The sequence below is a fragment of the Oreochromis niloticus genome, linkage group LG7, assembly GCF_001858045.2.
Source record: "Oreochromis niloticus isolate F11D_XX linkage group LG7, O_niloticus_UMD_NMBU, whole genome shotgun sequence".
NCBI classification, from domain to species: domain Eukaryota; kingdom Metazoa; phylum Chordata; class Actinopteri; order Cichliformes; family Cichlidae; genus Oreochromis; species Oreochromis niloticus.
Window position 1 is genome coordinate 18829022 of NC_031972.2, and position 17070 is coordinate 18846091.

General features: G+C 41.0%; 1 protein-coding gene across 1 annotated transcript in view; it reads right to left on the minus strand.

Annotated features, from left to right (window-relative positions):
* Positions 1-305: 305 nt before the first annotated feature.
* znf462 (zinc finger protein 462) overlaps positions 306-17070 on the minus strand; it is a 50289-nt gene continuing 33524 nt past the window's right edge. The window contains 10 exon segments of the mRNA XM_019361028.2: positions 306-451; positions 979-1336; positions 4778-5001; positions 6158-6297; positions 6668-6923; positions 10093-10290; positions 12118-12236; positions 14290-14440; positions 14443-14692; positions 16445-16579. Of these exon segments, the coding sequence (XP_019216573.1) occupies positions 306-451; positions 979-1336; positions 4778-5001; positions 6158-6297; positions 6668-6923; positions 10093-10290; positions 12118-12236; positions 14290-14440; positions 14443-14692; positions 16445-16579 (1977 nt within the window).

Sequence of the window (17070 nt, forward strand, 5' to 3'; positions counted from 1 at the left end):
ACCAAAGTCATGTTTCTCCACAGCTGCACATCAAAGAGAAAATCTGGAAAAACCTCATTTTCATCAATTCATGTCAACCATGTCAACAAACATCTGATTTATCAACTTTTTCCTTAGGTTTTTTATCAGCACAACCTTTCATCAGAATTTTTTTTGTACCTAAATGACAGCAGAGAAATGGCTAAAAAGGGCCACAGAGGGCATTTAAGAGTAGGCTGGAAGAGCTGACTGGGTAGGGAAAGTATGCAGGCTCACACACAAAGAGACAGTTACGAAGAAGAGAGAGAGGAAAAAAAAAAATAGACTTACATGCCATGTCGAAGGACATGTCGTTCCCATTCGAGGCTGTTTGTGAAGCAGCGGCCGCAGAACTCACAGGGAATACGCTTCTCTGCACTGCTTGGCCCAGAGCTGTTGCTGCTGCTGTTGCTAATGGGAGATGCAAGGACTTCTGGGAAATAGAGTTTCAGAATACAGCAAATTCACACATGTTGAAAAACAAGCCTCCACCTCCGCACAACTACATGATCAGATTGGATTATTTTCCATATTTGATGTACTTTTTGCAGACATACCAATATAGTTAGGTGCAGTGAAAGAGAAGCTAAAATGATAGAAAATCAGCTCAGAATGACAATCTGGTTTCTGAAAGCTGGACTACAAATAAAGAACATAAACATGAATAATTAACAAAGAGATAAATGTTATGGAATTGAGATAAATCTTACTTCCAGAATATTGTTGCATGTCCTACTTATGGGCATATTTACTGAGATCAAAGAGAGACACAGGGGATAATGTATAGCAGAAACATAGGTCAGCTTTACTTCACATAATGCTTTGCACTGTGGTCCCCAGTAATCTTTGTCAAAGAGTCTATTCTGCTTTTATAGTGCAGTTTAAAAAAAAAGAAGTAATAATATAGTTTTGGATTTGAGTCGTAGTCATAAAGTAACAGTTTTTTGGATATGATGTTACCTTGAGGGGCAGGCTTCCCTTCCCCCACTTCCTGGACTTCCTCTTCGTCCTCCTCGTCCTCCACTTCTTCTACTTCTTCCACCTCATCGTCTTCGTCTTTGACGTTTTCCTCCACCTCTTCATCGTCCATCTCTGTCTGGCCCCCCACCATGTTCTCAATGATTTCCATTCCCACATCATTATCGTCATCCTCCTCCGCTTCCTCCTCTTCCTCCTCCAGAGCCACTTTTCCATCTGACACCATCTCCATAGTTTCTCTCTCCTCCTCCTCCTCCTCCTCAGCACTGCTGCCTTGATCCTTTATCATGTCCAGCTGGTCCAGGTTGACCCGGCCCATCAGTTCAAAGTTGCGGATTACCTAATCGGAGACAGGAGATGTGTGTTTTCAGGTTAGTATGGTGTTCGTCAACCAGGGTTTATTTCAAGGAGCTCCTCGCTTGCTCCCCGAAATCAGAGTTGAAACTTTCCAGGCTTCAACAACATCAGAATGTGCATGTTTGGCCTTTTTTGTTTGAGTTTAAGCAGGAAAATAAAAACACAATGAAAACCTGTTAGAAATTCCAGATCTGGGTTGAGACCACAAAGCTAACTGTTTTTGCTTGGATTTGGTTTTTGTTGTAACTTTTCCTCCAGCAGCTATGTTTCTCTGACCTATATTCATTTACTGTAACACAAGTCCACATCCTGCCTGTATGGGATACAACAGTCATGGTGAAAGCGGTATATTTTTAGCACAAGCACAGAAATTCCTGGTATCAGTCAAAGTGAGTTTTGGTGGTTATTTATAGACCAAAGTGCTCAAACAACTGAAATGTCTGGTTTTTGTAAGACCTTAGCAGGTGAACGCCTGTCTTTTTTTAAACAGTCGCAGCTTTTGCTGAACGCTCTACTTCTCAGTCAAAGTTCCGTCTGATTCGCAAGAATTATGCAAGGAGATATTTGTATCCCTAGTTGATGAACTCAGATAATCTAAAATAGAACATTTAACAAAGGAAGGAAACTTGTTCCAATATCTCATGCATCTTGTCACCTATTATCTCACTCTTTCTGAGTAATTTCCTCCTCCCATACTCCCTGAAGACACGAAACTGCAACCCTCCAAACCTCAACTCACATCATCCTTTAGCATGAATAAGCTTTAGCCTGCTGCCTCACCCAGGAAGAAACCTGATCTGTCATGCTTCCTGACTGCCATGAAAGTTTTTCAGAACTACCATTAATCTGAAACAGGAAAAAACAAAACAAAGATGATCTGAAATAGCTCTGAATTCATATAAATTCATATAAAAACTAAAAACTGACTTTTTATATATAGGTTAAATACACAACAACCAGTGAAGAAACAGGAAAAAAAGGCTGTACTGACCTCTTCCATTGTAAAAAAGTATTTATAGACGTCTCATAAAAAGAGGACTGCACGGCTGAATCAAACAGATATGATTATAAATTATGTGTGAAAATGTGTGAAAATTATGGCTCTGAAGCAAGCAAATCTTTTTCCAACTAAAAGCTGGGTTTGACTTTATCCCAACAAGCATTGGGTGAAATCTCAGGTAAAGGTTGAAAAAGAACTTAAGAGGGTGCCCTTTTTAAGTTCTTTCCACCTACCATCGCACATCATCTCATCCTCTTATCCCTATTAAGAGAGAGTAATAGATAAACTCTTTCTCCTCTCCTGGATTGATTTGTAAGAATATACTGAAACTGTAACAATATGACACCTACTCATCTCACCCCAATGTATCAATGCACTGATCTCCCCCTTCTTTATCTATCAAGGTGTAACAAAACTAAAGGGAGACTTTGAACTGGAGCCTATTGATAATATGAGAGCATCTGCATATTTTTATTCTAATTGCAGACACTCCAACCCTCTAGTTTATGACTGACTAAGGTTTCATGTAAAAATAAATGAATAAAATCGCAGGCGTAACAAATGTCAGCAGAATCACTGATGCAGTTTTTTCTATCTTAAAATGAGCAGATTTTAATGTCAAACCCAGAGCAGCCTCTTTACAGATTTTACCCCATGCTGAGCTACTATTTGGAAAAATGTGGCTCTTTTTTTTTTGGTCATTTGATTAGTTATGTAAAAAAATGCTTAGCAGTGAGTTGCCTGCTCTTAATAAGGTTAACTTACAACACCCAAGTAAACAGTAAAGACTTTCCCATTTATTCCCGGTGCAACTTTTCAAATACCACAAATATATGCTAATGGGGACTGATTACTGTTGTTTCAGTTTTAATATGACTTATCATTACATAGTCAGAGGGGAAGAAAAAAAAGAGGTATACATCTAGTCTGACTGCCGCGCTCACTGACAGCCTTGAGGTTGTTACTTCTTACCTCGACAAGGAGGTTATATTTTGTTATTCGTTTGCATGCCTTCCTGACATTCTGCCTGTAAACATGATACAGTAGCTCCAACAGTTTTGAATGAATTCTGGTAAAACTGAATGTTAAATATCCATTAAAATCTGGGTTACACACACCAAGGTCAACCTCATTATTTATTGGTTGAAAACTCAGAAAAAACTTTACGACTCAAAAACTCTGATTCTTACAAATGTGCTGAGCTTTGTCAACATATAGAAAGTACTGTATAAAGATTTAAAACATTGTGTTACATTTGACCTCTGACCTCTCCTTCACGGTCAAAGGCTTGATCTGAAGGTCAACTTGCTAACAACGTGTCAACAATGCTATATAGAGCTATTTAAACCTGTGTGCAAATATTGGCATAAAGGTAAAGATCTATGGGGATTCTAAATATGACGTAACCCTGGACCTCTGACCTCTTCTCGAGGTCAAATAAGGTCAAACTTTCATAAAATGCATTTTTTGTATTGGCAATGATACTGGCATTTCATTTTTCATTTCCGCCTTTCTTTCAATATGACCCTAAAATATGGTACATCTTTAAATACCAGTTTAGAAAGAGAAAGATCTGCCTAGTTGGTTAGAAATATACTGTAGCATAATATTATGTAATAAGCTCAATTTATTCATGCCCAGTTATTTACAAATCAATACTTATTACCATTACCTACTCCTACACATGTGTGTGTAATCGAAGCAAACGTCTGTCAAGCTACCCTTTTCTGATTTTTACTGCACTACAAATGTCTTAACGTACATCACAACAGAAAGAGTATATAAAAAATACAACAGTAATACCTTAAAAGTAAATACTGCCTTGAGCAAGCTGCCTTGGTGGTAGTTTGTGCTCTCGAGAGTGCTTCTTGTTACTTAAAAGGAATGTTTTACAAATTACTTGTGCTTTGAAAAAAGAAAAAAAGACAAAGCAATGCATTATTTTGCTTATTTCCTCCCTTTAGTAGGTATAGTACTTTTGTGCAACACTGCCTGGGGTCCAGAACACTGCCAACTGTACAGTGTTCCCCTGATCTGTTGCTTTATTGTACTGTAAGTATCATTTCCACTGGACTTTGGTGACTTGCCAAATAACAATCTGTTTTTTAAATGCTTAAATTTTTAAAAACTTAATGCTAATATTTTAAAAAAATGAATGTGTGTTTGTGTGTAATGTTTTTAAAATACTAGATTTTCTGTCTTTACACATTGAATAGTCTTACTCACTCCCAGAGTTTAAGCAATGAACATCTCACGTTACACCAAGTGAGAAGACCAATAATTAAATACTGTCCAAAAATGTTTATTAAGACACTCTTACAGTGAAAAGCAAGACTCTCTCGTCTGCCAAACGACACCACGATTCAGAACTACTAGTTTGAATTTACTTGGACACCACACCATTATACGTGAACTCCAACCGACCTTGTGCTCAAGGCGTAGATGGTCCTCTAGCTGGATCCGTCTATTGGTGTCATAATAGCAGAGCTGGCACTGGTAGGGCTTGATCTCAGCGTGCTTTTGCAGGTGCAGCTGCAGGGCCTGGTCACTGGAGCATGTGAAGGTGCATTTGTGACAACGGAAAACCAGGCCCTGAAGGTGACGCGACAGCTTGGAGCGGCTGACCTCCAATGGAGCCACGCGCTCCTCTGGTGGAGTGAGAGGAGAGAGTGAAGGGGAGAAAGTAAGGCGATTTTGCCATTTTCTTTAGTTTCCCTACAGACACAGAAAGCGATGCTTTAACTATTGAAAAAACAAAAAAAGCTCCACACAACATGTAAAGACTGTTGGTATTGCTTGTGTTACCGTTACTTTTACTGGTGTGTTTTTATTCCTCGTGATAAAAATACATGAAAAACATTCTTGTCAGGAGAAATGTAAACATTTAACATATCCATCACTCAGAAACATCGAGCACAGCAGACCAGGCAAGGCGAGAAGCCGAGCTCAGCTGCGGTTCCGGCAGATCAGCTGATCACAGTGCTAGCCCACATCAGCTGACGGCTCAGATGAGAAACCTCTATGTATCAGATTGGCAAATCTCACATGGGGCGTGTTTATTTAAGCCGCTTTAGCCTGCCTACAATTCACTGTGGCTGCAACCCACCTCCACACCAGCTCCTTTCATGTTAGGTCTCTCATCAGTGTCATATCTACTGACGCTGACGCCTGCTCTCCCCTGCACGGGGGATCTGTGCTGTCCTACTCCACAGCCGAGGCATACCGCCAAGTATAAATTACAGCAGATGGAAATAACAATCTTCCTTTGACTGTAGTAGTCCTGACTCAAATATCATTTAACCGTCTCCTTCATGTTGAACACTGCAAATGCCAGCACAGGCAGTATGACGCCGACTTTGACTCTAATGGCGTTTGCTGTAAAAGGAATGTTTTGACATTTTAGAAAATGCACTGTTTTTCGGTCTTGCTGGCAGTTATATAAGATGATTGATATCACTGATGGCTCATGTCTGTTTACTACACAAAAAGAACAAGAGTTAAAGAACAACTCAAGAGCTGGCAAACATTCGCCAAACTGGCCACAGCGCTGACACCAAAGGTCTTCAGATCTCACCACAACATACGCCCTTCCTTTTGTAGCTGGTTTCACTCCTAAATTGTAAGTGCTAGAAAAAAAAAAACAATATTCACGCGGACCGACCCTTTGACCCTGAGATTAATTCAATCACCTGAGCCACAGCATTAAAAAGCAGTCTCCCACAGCATGACCCATCGATAAAGTTGACTTGTAAAAGAAACAGAAAAGCATACTATGTGGCCGGTTCCATTTTGAAGGCAGCGTACCTCTGTGCAGAACAATGTGGTCGATCATGTTGCTCTTGCGTTTGGTGTGGTAGAGGCAGAGAGGGCAGCGCAGGTCTTTAGCGAGGTCCTCTGGCATGTTGTTGTAGTGACCCGCCTCTACGTGCATGGTGAAGGTATTCCTGAGGCAGATTAAAAGACAGAAAGCCTCATCACCCTGTAAGTGTTTCATGTTTGATCCAAGAGTTTTTGTGAGTTTTAAAGATGTAAGTGAGATTTTTCTTTTACTGAAAAAGCTGAGTACATAAACTGCACAAAAATGCCAACCGCGGCAAAAATGATGGAAATTAAAACTCATATATGCAAATATTTAATTTCCTTTTTTTTAAAAAAAATTCCAGAAACTTCAGAAAACACTCCAGTTTCAAAAAAATTTAAATCTTCTGGCCATTATTTCACGGTCCAGACTTTATGAGGTTAAATGAGCGCCTGCAAATGTGCAATGTGTGGACATCTTTCTACATTTTTCTGTAAATTTTGTTTTTCACTTACTTGTAGCAGGTGAAAAAGGAACAATCTTTGCATTTGAAGAGCTTCTTGCCACCGTGACGGTCCCTGTAGTGACGCCGTAGACTCTGCATGTATCCGGAGCTGAACTCACAGAACTCGCACGTGAGGATATTCTCGGGGCGATTGTCGGCCACCGTTGAGCCACCAGGTGTTGAGCTGGAAGACATTTGACTGCGGGAGGCCAGCTGGTAATGACTGAGCTGCTGACGAACATCCACTGGCTCCAGGTATGACGGATCTGAGAGAGAGGCGGAGGCATTTAGACAACCTCGGGGTTTAATAAAAGGTGACACAGTGTATGCGGATATGGGGAAAATGTAATGTCTGGCAAGTAAGATCAGTTTTTACATTGATGCTTTATCTTTAGATGTTCTATGTTTTACCATAGGACAGGATTTGTATACAAGGTGGCAGGACTTGATTATTTTCTTCCCTCACCAAGCAACCACTCCAACCACAACTCATCGTCATCATCATCAGTTACTGACTGACTCCAGCGCACGGTGAAGTTGTCGAGCTGATGAATTTTTTTGCACAGCAGGGTGGAGTTTAACCTACTTTATCTACTTGGATCAATTGATCTCCCCGTTTTGTTCAGTTTATGTAAGAGGTCTGATTACATTTCATTAACATGTAATTTTTTTAAAGGAGTAAACATTTCACCAGGGAATTTATTATGAGCGCCATAACTAACACTGGGAAAAGCTTCGATTTGCTCTCAACAGACCCTCAGTTATTTGCAGCACAGATTCTACAAATGCTGGAAACTTTCCTTTGAGGTTCTCCTCCACGCCGACATGATTGTGTCGCATAATTTCCACAGATTTGTCAGCTGCATGCCATGAACCACACTTTACGCCACATCCCAAAGGTGTTAGACTCGGATCTGGTGACTGGGAGGGTGTCACCGAGGAGCACGGTTGTGTCATTTTAATGAAACCAGTCTGCAATATTTTTTACTTACTATGCTTAAATGTAGCTATTAGAGGGTTAACTGTATCATAAAGGGATGTGTGAGGTCAGCAACAGTCCTAAGATAGGCTGTAGCATTCAAACAATATCCGACTGCCATCGAGGTGCTCAGTAGTGAACTCTAGAGACTGTGTGAAAATCTCATGAGATCAGCAGCTTCGAAAACACTCAAACCACCAAATCAGCCCGTCTGGAACCGACAATTATGCCACAGAGGAACACTAACACAAGCTCCTAACATGTATCAGCAAGATTGTGCTATTACAATCCTGGCAAATAAGTGGCTGTTTAGATACACATACGAAAAGGCACGTGGTGCTAATAAAGTCTTCAGTAAGTCGATAGAAAGAATACATAACGTTAATTAAAAGGGCCATATATGATTCATGCCTCTGTAAAGAAGAGGTGTTCAGATGTGCTTACACCAAATGTCCCTCACACCCCCGCCGAAGTGTAACTGTGACTGTTGTCATTTTGTACCCTGCCTCTTTCCCTCCTCATTCCCTTTCTCGAGAGTCTATAATATCATCGAGCCGGCTCATATTCTCGTCCTAGTTTGAGCCTCCAACACATCAATAAATAAAGTACAGTGACACTAACAGAGTATCTCTCCGTGCGAAAAATACCTCATTCAGCACTAAGAGTAGGCGAAAGCAAGCAGGGAATGGGGAAAAAAACCCAACAACTTTTCTCTGAAACTTTGCTGTTACAAAATTCTTGAGCTCCATTTTTTGACTTGGACAGAGGAGCTCTATTAAATTAAACAGCGCCACGCTTGATTAATTCCCGTAATATCTTCTCCGCGATGTGGAGGAGGTATGGAGATGAGACGGAAGATGAAGAGCAGATTTTGCAGTTAGGTGGGGATGTGGCTTCTTAAATTGTTCATTAAGGGCTAAAACTATTTATTGTACTGCATTAGAGATGGAATACCTGTGTGGGAAAGTTAAAGGAAAGGAGGAGAACGCCTTACGACAGCGGCTGCCTACACTAAGTGCCAAGCTGTCGGCCTCAAATTGGAAAAGCTAACACGGAAGACATAAAGGAGTTACCTGCAAGCTAACACACATTGTAAGTACAGCTGAAACCTTTAGAAACTCACTCGCTTTGCAGGTATTTGGTCATAAACTAAAGCACTGGAAAAAAAATTAACCTAATCCTTTGCTTTATAGAGTTCCTAAAGCTATTAATTATTCATCCTGCAGGGATGATGAGCGTGTATAGCAGTCTAGTAGTCACCGAGATATGGTGTGGATCAAACTAATACGCCTGCACTGCCATTTTGCTAAAAGCGATGATGAGGCTGGATTTCAAAGACCTTTCGGTTTTATTTTCTTAATTCTGCCAGGTACAACTGTTAGGAGGAATTTTCCAAGAAATCCAAGTAAACATTGCTGCTAATAACGGGCAATCAAATGGAAATCTTTTTCAAGACACCGTGCCAACAACACAAACTCCCTCTGTTTGAATTTCAGACATTCAGCTGAAGGTAGCTAGTTTGGCTCAGTAAAGAGACATTCAATATGTCAGCCCCGCTCTTTCTCAATGCTTCATTTGTCTTGGTGGGGCACAGCTGACAGTGGTGGATGGTGCATTGAGGAATGCTGCCCCGCTTCAGCTCCAGGGAAGATTCCACAGCTCCAGCAGCAAGGTGACAGCTGCTGCCAAGAACAGTCTGCAAGCTAAAGCAGCCGCTGCAAAGCAACTATAACACCTCAAACATGGCATTACATCAAGGGGTTTACTTCTACACCAGCCTAGAGTCACGGCGCGTCCCCGTCTGAACATATTCTGTGGAAAAACAGTGTCTTACGTAGTCAAATCTAAACAGCCACAGTACTACATTAAAGCATTTCTCCAACATGAACGCATGACTCACGAATACCAGACTCACTTCTACAGATGGCTATGCTTGTTAGGCATCCCCGCTTAATTTTATTAACGCTCTCCACCCTCAATGTGACGGCACTTTCCTGCCTGCATATCCAAGCGTACATTGAGAATGTCTCATGTTTCGGGGAGGGGAAGATCCTGACATTCAAGTGACTGAAATGTGTGTTTCGACAGAAGTGATTGGTCATGAGAGGTTGTTTCCCAGTGATACCCCATATAGACACCTGAGATTACCCTGGCAACCAATTATACAGTTAAATGCATACACCCTCAGTGACAGCTACTTCATGCTGGCTCCTATTTCATTATAATAAACATTACACATGAGCTCTTGCAGTTTTCTATATAGCTTATATGCAGTAAATTTCATCAGATGTAAGATTCAAAGCTGGAAAATGCTATAGTCGACTGTGGTGAGCCAGGAGCCTGCTGCTTACCAGCACCTATAAAGCTCACTAGATAAAATATTATAATTTGTTCCTTTCACCCAGATACAAAGCGAAGAAAACAATACTTAATGAAGATTACGCATGATCTCATACCATCAGGTGCTATGGGAGTCTGTTCTGGATTACTGGCCGGTCGGGGGGGCCTGAGGGTGGCATGCGCAGCCTGGTTGGCTGCTCGGAGTTTGGGAAGGGTCAAGACTTCACCGTGGTCTCTCAGAGAGTGCTCCTTCAGCTGGCTGATGGTCATAGAAGTGAAGGGGCAGGACAAGCACTTGTATGTGTGCTGCTCACCTGGAAGAATATTGAGGATCATGAGGCGTTGGACTTGATTTTTACATCAACACAGAAGTATTATACATACCAGGCTTGCAAAGACCTGCACATGGTTCTAGATAGCTAATTAGGGAGCATTTGTTAAGGAAAGCAGTGATGATAAACACATCCCGACCACAAACAAAGCCCTTTGAGGAAATCTGGAGCAAATGTAATACCCTATTGGCAACAGGGCTCCCCCTGAGTTACAGCGTGTATTAAAGCTCCTTAAACTTCAAGCAAAAATTCTGAAGCTGGTCCCATATTTTAGACTTAGAAGAAATTTGATTTGATTGAAAGTTTGAATTTGCACCTGAAGGAAGATCTCATAAAAAAAGTAATCCTTGGTTCATTAAAAAGCTTTCAGCGCAGGTTAGCGAGCCAGACAAAAAGAAGAGTACTACATAAAATACAAAAGGTTACAATGAGGTTATCACAGCTTATCTCTCATTTACAAATTGAAGCCCAATACAGTGACCCATTTTATTACTTTATGCTCTATTATAGCATATAACTGCACACTGGTGCAAGCTTTACTTTATAATTTTTGGTTTTGATGTTCTGAATGTTCCCATGGGGATTTCCAGCCTTGTACTTCCTGCTTCTGTTAAATGTATTTGCTTAACATCTTAAAAGGAAGCAGCATCCTGATCCAAATCTAACTCTTAGATTGGCTTGCCACACACAGCACTGAACTATTTCTAGTAAGAATATCTTCAATATAAATTCCTGGCAGTGGTAACAGCTTCAATACAAAAGCACTGTGAAAGGAAAGATTCAATGCTGATTGTTTTCACAATTCCAATTATTGAATGTAACTAAACACTAGTTTGCCTCAAAGATCTAGAGCGGGGAAGTCAAACTTACATTGTGGGCCACATACATCCAACTTTGACCTTAACCAGTGAAACTGCTCTTTCTGTCAGTGTAAAGAGGCTTAACTACACTTGCAGCCATAACAAATTAAAGGAATCTTTATTTCTTACAGTTTAAGCCCAAATTGTAAACTATGGACCCACTGTACAATTTCTGACCTTTACAGATTGACTTCTTACAAACTGAAAAAATGTTGAAAGTTAAATCAGTATACATTTTTTGATTATTTTGGTGTGAATGGACGTGGTGGAGGTCTTTATTATTAGGAAAACCTATAAAAGTCATGAAAATACATTTCACATTTCCCAGAGCCTTACAGTGGGCCGGATTGGAGTCTTTGCTGGATTGATTCTGGCCCCCAAGCCTTATATTTGACATCCCGGATCTAGCGCGTCTTACCGATCTTTCTTCATAGTATTATTCAAATCCTCCTTAGGACTAGCTTATCTGCCTCACCAGTTTCAAGGTTGCTTCATTTTGCTTGTGTTTTGATAGCTCAGGTGGAGATTTTCCGCATTTGCATTAACATGAATTCAAATCGCTGTCTGCTGTCTGGCTCCTTCGACAACAAAAACAATCTCATTATGCCACAACGGCCAGTAAACCTTCACTTTTGTAGCATGCTAGGTTCCCAAATAAAGAAAATGTTAATAATAGAATTAAATTAATACATAATATTAAAAATACAAACGCTCACTTGGGCCTTAAGTGTTAAAATAGGAATTCAAACTAAATCCCTGGATTTAGTGAATGGTTAAAATGCTTCTAAGGCTAACCCACTAGTTGAGCTGTGCTCGATAATCACACAGAACATCTTTTTGCAGAAGATAAACAGGAAGTTGGTAGGTATATGGGTCTAGGAATAGCTTGTTAGTCAGAGATACAGCTGTATGTGACAATGTTCTGTGTCTGCTTGTGTTTTTTATTTACCTGTGTGTGCCTTATGCAGGTGGCTCTTCAAGCGGCTCACGTAGGCAGATTTAAAGGGGCAGAGCTTACACCTGAAGGGCTTGTGGTGCCCGTGGTGAGACTGCACATGTCGGTCCAGACTGGCAATGAAACAAAATAAAAAAGAAGTTAAAAACAACAACAACAACAACGGCAAAACACAGAAGGGAGGATATGAGATAAGAGGATAAAATGAGAAAAATGGATGAAATGAGGACAAAAGAGAGACAGTGACAAGACGGGAGTATGAGAAAGAAAGAGAGAGCGCTCTGCTCTACAGCATCCACTTTGATGATTTCAGCAGCGGGGGTTTTTTCCCCTTCTTCTTTTCAGCGGCGTCTAAAGCGCTCGATTCTGTTTACCTCGCAAACAACAGCCGCACATTTCCAATGACTACAGAACAAGGAGCCGTGGGGTGAACTCATCTACCCACAATCCCCTGGTGGGAATGAGTGTGTGAGTGCCTGTGGGGACGGTAGCTGTGTTTTTAATGCCAGCCTCCTAGGTGGCATGGGAATGCGGCTTCTTTCTGGGTCAGGGCACATACAGTACAGAGGGATTACACCTGGGAGCTCAGAGGAGATGAGGACTCTCTCTTTCCCCTCTCGCTCTGTGTCTCTGTGATGGATAAAACAAATCACGCTACCAAAATAAAAAGAAATATCTGCCTCGCTTGTAATGCTTGTCTTTCTCTCCTAGGAGGCAGGAAATCTTGGAGAAGATTGAAGATTCAAAGGGATTGTGATAGGGTAAACAGAATAAGGTGTAAAACTGTGCACTGTACAAAATGACTTTAACATCTAGTTGATCTAAAGAGCAGCTGGTGTAAAGGCTGGTGAGGTGTTTAGCTTAAATATACCGCTTACTGGGGCTGCAAAGGGTTCAAACCACTCATCCGTTTTTAACTGTAATTTTTAATAGATTAATGTCTGACTCACTGCCTCCTGCCAAGTGACTGCTAACGCAAACTAAACATTTCCAAGTAATGCTGCTTCACAGTCGGAGCATTCAAATACCACAGGGTGCACAATGTGTATCGCTGAGGTTAACACTGATCGCACTTCCTCAAGGCTGCATCTGCTAATCCAGCCACTTAGCCAAACAGCACTAGCAATAGCCAAATAACAGGAAGAAGCTTCTCAGCAAGAAGTGCTGCATGTAAGAGCTCCCCATAAAGTAGGACTGACATCTTAAAGAAGATGGTCTTTGCATTCATCCTGCTTGCATGGCGATCGCTATGAAACTTCCCCGGCTTAAGGGCTAACATTAAGACAATTTTTCTAACGACAAGTGGCCATTATCTGTCTAAATATGTGACAATTTGCTTTTCCAGAACCTAATTCTGAACATTGGACGAATACAACACAGCCTTCTTTTTGGTGGCATGCAAGAGACTGTATTTCTTCTTTTACAGAGGGATTGTGGTTTTTAAAATCGCTTCACAAATGTGAAAAACTGATCAAAAGCCAGAAAATTTAAATTTTACACATATTTTGAGATTTAAAATGTTTGATAGTCACAAACCCCTCTACGAAAAAAAAGAAAACACTAAAATTGGAAAGTTTGGTGTATCTAAGTCATACTGAAGTACTGATTCCTGGAGGGGGGAAAAAAAGCCTTTAAATACATATATTGTAAGATACATATATTAGGCTTTATGGACACATATGCAATTTTAAGTATTTTACTGTATATAGAAGCCTTTTGTACACAGTAGTGTATTTTGACTCATTATTTTTATTTATCTAATATCACTCTAATTCACTTTTTCTTCCTGTCCCTTGTGTTGCTGTAACAAGTAAATTTCCCCTCTTAAATAAAGTCTATGTCTTAAAAAATCTACACCTATGTGTATATAAATGTGCATTTGGATTATTTTCTTTGCACTATTCTAAAAGGAGACGGAAGCAAAACGGCCACTAAATCTTAAAACTTCATCTTAATGAAAAGCAAAAAATCAAAAGAACTGGACAGTGAGGAAAGGAGAGTCAACAGATAACACAGTAATATGGTGAATATGTGCTTACCTCGGCCAAAGTGTCTTAATTTACTGTGCTCTACTCTTTAAAAACAGTACCACAGTACACATGAGGGACAGCACTGTGGAAGCGGTGTTAAAGGTGTCAGTCATAAACCCCGACCCTCCCCACTTACTTGTGTCTGAAGGGCGAGACAAACTGGCAGTACTGGCAGCTGTATTTGTCTTCTTTGCTGAACAGTGCCATGGCTGAGTGGCTCCTCTCGTGGGACCTCAGGCCCTGCATGGACATGAAGACTCGGTCGCACTGGGCACACGGGTGACCCCTGCTGCCAGCCGCTGCTTCAGCTGGCCCTCTGACACTGCGGCCCTGGCTGCGGCCACCAAGGCCGCCGCCCTTCCTTCACCAGCGTCCGTCTCAGGATCCAGGTTCTCCACGGTAACAGCGACATCATCAGAATCTTTGGGCGTGGCTCCGGGTCTCTCCAGGCCGTCGACTTCGGCGCCTTCATCCCCCTCCATGTTCCCATTAGTTAGGCTCTCTGAAGGCAGGATCAGGGGGACCTCGCTGACTTCCTGCTGCAAAGAAAAAAGAGGAAAGGTCTCAGATGTTCAGCAACCTCTCAGATCATGCTGATTTTTATCTGCCAACACCTTTTTTCATGTGGTTGCAGAATGCTGAAATGAAGAGATCACTTTAATATAAATATCGCTTCAAGTCTAGCACCTACAGTTATTTTTTACTACATTAGCTGCATACAGGCGACAGTTAAGCAGCTGCCTAACACTTCTGCTTCCATCCATGCAGTCATTGTCAGTTAGGCCTCAGTTATAGTTTCTCACACTCTGCCTTTGACCCCCCCTGTTTTTCTTTCCATCTCTCTGTGTTATCTGAAGATCAGCACTTTGGTTAACTTTAACTCTGACCTAAAACTCTTCAGTGTGTTGGTTGAGAGGAACCACACTTGGCTTATATTTAGCAGAATATGACAGAAAAATTCCAGCCTATCCCCTCGTCTCATGCATCAAGTGTGATAATTGTAACCAACCATAAGCATTTATTCGGGATGACTAATCGAGACGATTTTTTCTAAAAACAGAAGATCTTGCAACCGTGCAGTTCTACCAACAATTACTGAAAGGAACTGGAAAAACATCTCCATCTCTTTCCCCCCCCCTCCCTTCATCTGCCAGAGTGCAGGCTGCTTGCAGCAGTCATCGCGAGCAGAGAGACGATCACCATGACTTTTTTATTGCCTCAAGGAAACTCATTCTTTCTGTGGAAGGACCTGACCCTGCACTTTGTGAATCCATAAATAAGATGTGGCATCCACAGCCCCAGCCTTACCATCCAGTCCCTGAATGCACCGTCAGTCTGCTCTTCACGCTCCCCTCTGAGAAACCAGCGCTGTTCTTGAATTTAATTCCCATCTTTGAACACTATGACCTCGTTACCAAAGTGAATACAGTGCTTTTTCACATGATCACTCTCGTTGGTGGAAAACATGGCGTCTTAGACACATAAAGAGAGACTGAGTGTCTGATGGAAGATCCAGGCCTCCATTTGGGTGAGGCATTGGGTCCTTAGGCCTGTTCCCCTCACTGGCAGCCTCACTGGAATACTAATGTTCAAATGGTTACCCGCCACTGCCCTAAAAGTTATGGCTCACCACTCCAACCCCCCTGCTCCTCTACAGCAATGGGACAGCACTGCTTGTTTTCTCTCGGGGTAGCTGACAGACTGTCTACCCAGAAGCCTCTGTCAGTAATAAACAAAATGGGAAACAGAACCCCAGTCCAGTAAAACAGATCACTGCAGTGCTAGGAGGATGAGAGATGGAAAATAATCCAGAAGCACAGGGGACAGGAAAAAAAATGTGCCTTTGAAATATAGTTAGGAGGGTATTACACTGATATCACATTAGCACAGTGGAATAAATAACATGTACTATATATGTGGTCACGATTTATAAAAGGAAAGGTTTAAAAGAGTCATAACACCACAATAAATATGATGCTACAGATATTTGATGTTTGGCTCATCATCTCTAACCCCTAAAGCACACTAATGCCCCGCTGCATAAACTAAGCCTAAGGCCAATATGAGAACAATAAGAAGGATGCAAGATAAATGTATATTCTTAATAGTAAAATAACTCGTTTAATACATTTGACAAACGACTTACTTCTATTGTTGCCACACATTTTTAATAATGACTTATTTTATATAGGATATGGATAGTGAATATACACTATATTATTTATTTGACACAAGAAATATAACTATATATTATAAGCACTTTAAGAAGCTTTAAAAGCAGCTTCTCTTACCTTGACATGCCCCTCTTTGACCTCACCATACTGGACATGCTTCCTAAGGTGGTTGCAGATGGCTCGGAGGGTTGGGTGTATCTCTACACAGAAGTTACACCTGAATCCGATGGGAGTTTTATTTACAGGACTCTCCTGTGCACAGAAAAGGAAAGATTTTCTTTTTTAAATGTCCTATTTTAAAATATATGACAAAAAACACACACCATTAAAGCACCATAGCTACCTAATTTAACATGAGTGAATGGTGTGCACAAGCCAACATATCTGCCACAGTCAGAAGACGGCATTATTTTAGTCTTGGTTTACAGTTTTCACAAGAAAAACTACAGAATATTACCGTTCTATAATTTAACATGAAGTTAATATGAAACTAATTCGCAGATCATGAAACCACCCCATCATGCTCAGTTAGCGGTTTGCAAATTGGCTCAATGAGCAAAAGATCTCTGGTTCAATCCTGGAAGGAGACACAAAATAGCATCTTCTAAAGGTAGCTTCTTCTACCATTACTTTTACCGTTTACTGCCAATGAAGTGCAGGGGCAAAGCCACCCTTTAGCTTTAGCACAATGCCACAAATGGTTGTTTTAAAAAAAAGAAAAAAAAAGAAGGAAGCTTCCATCT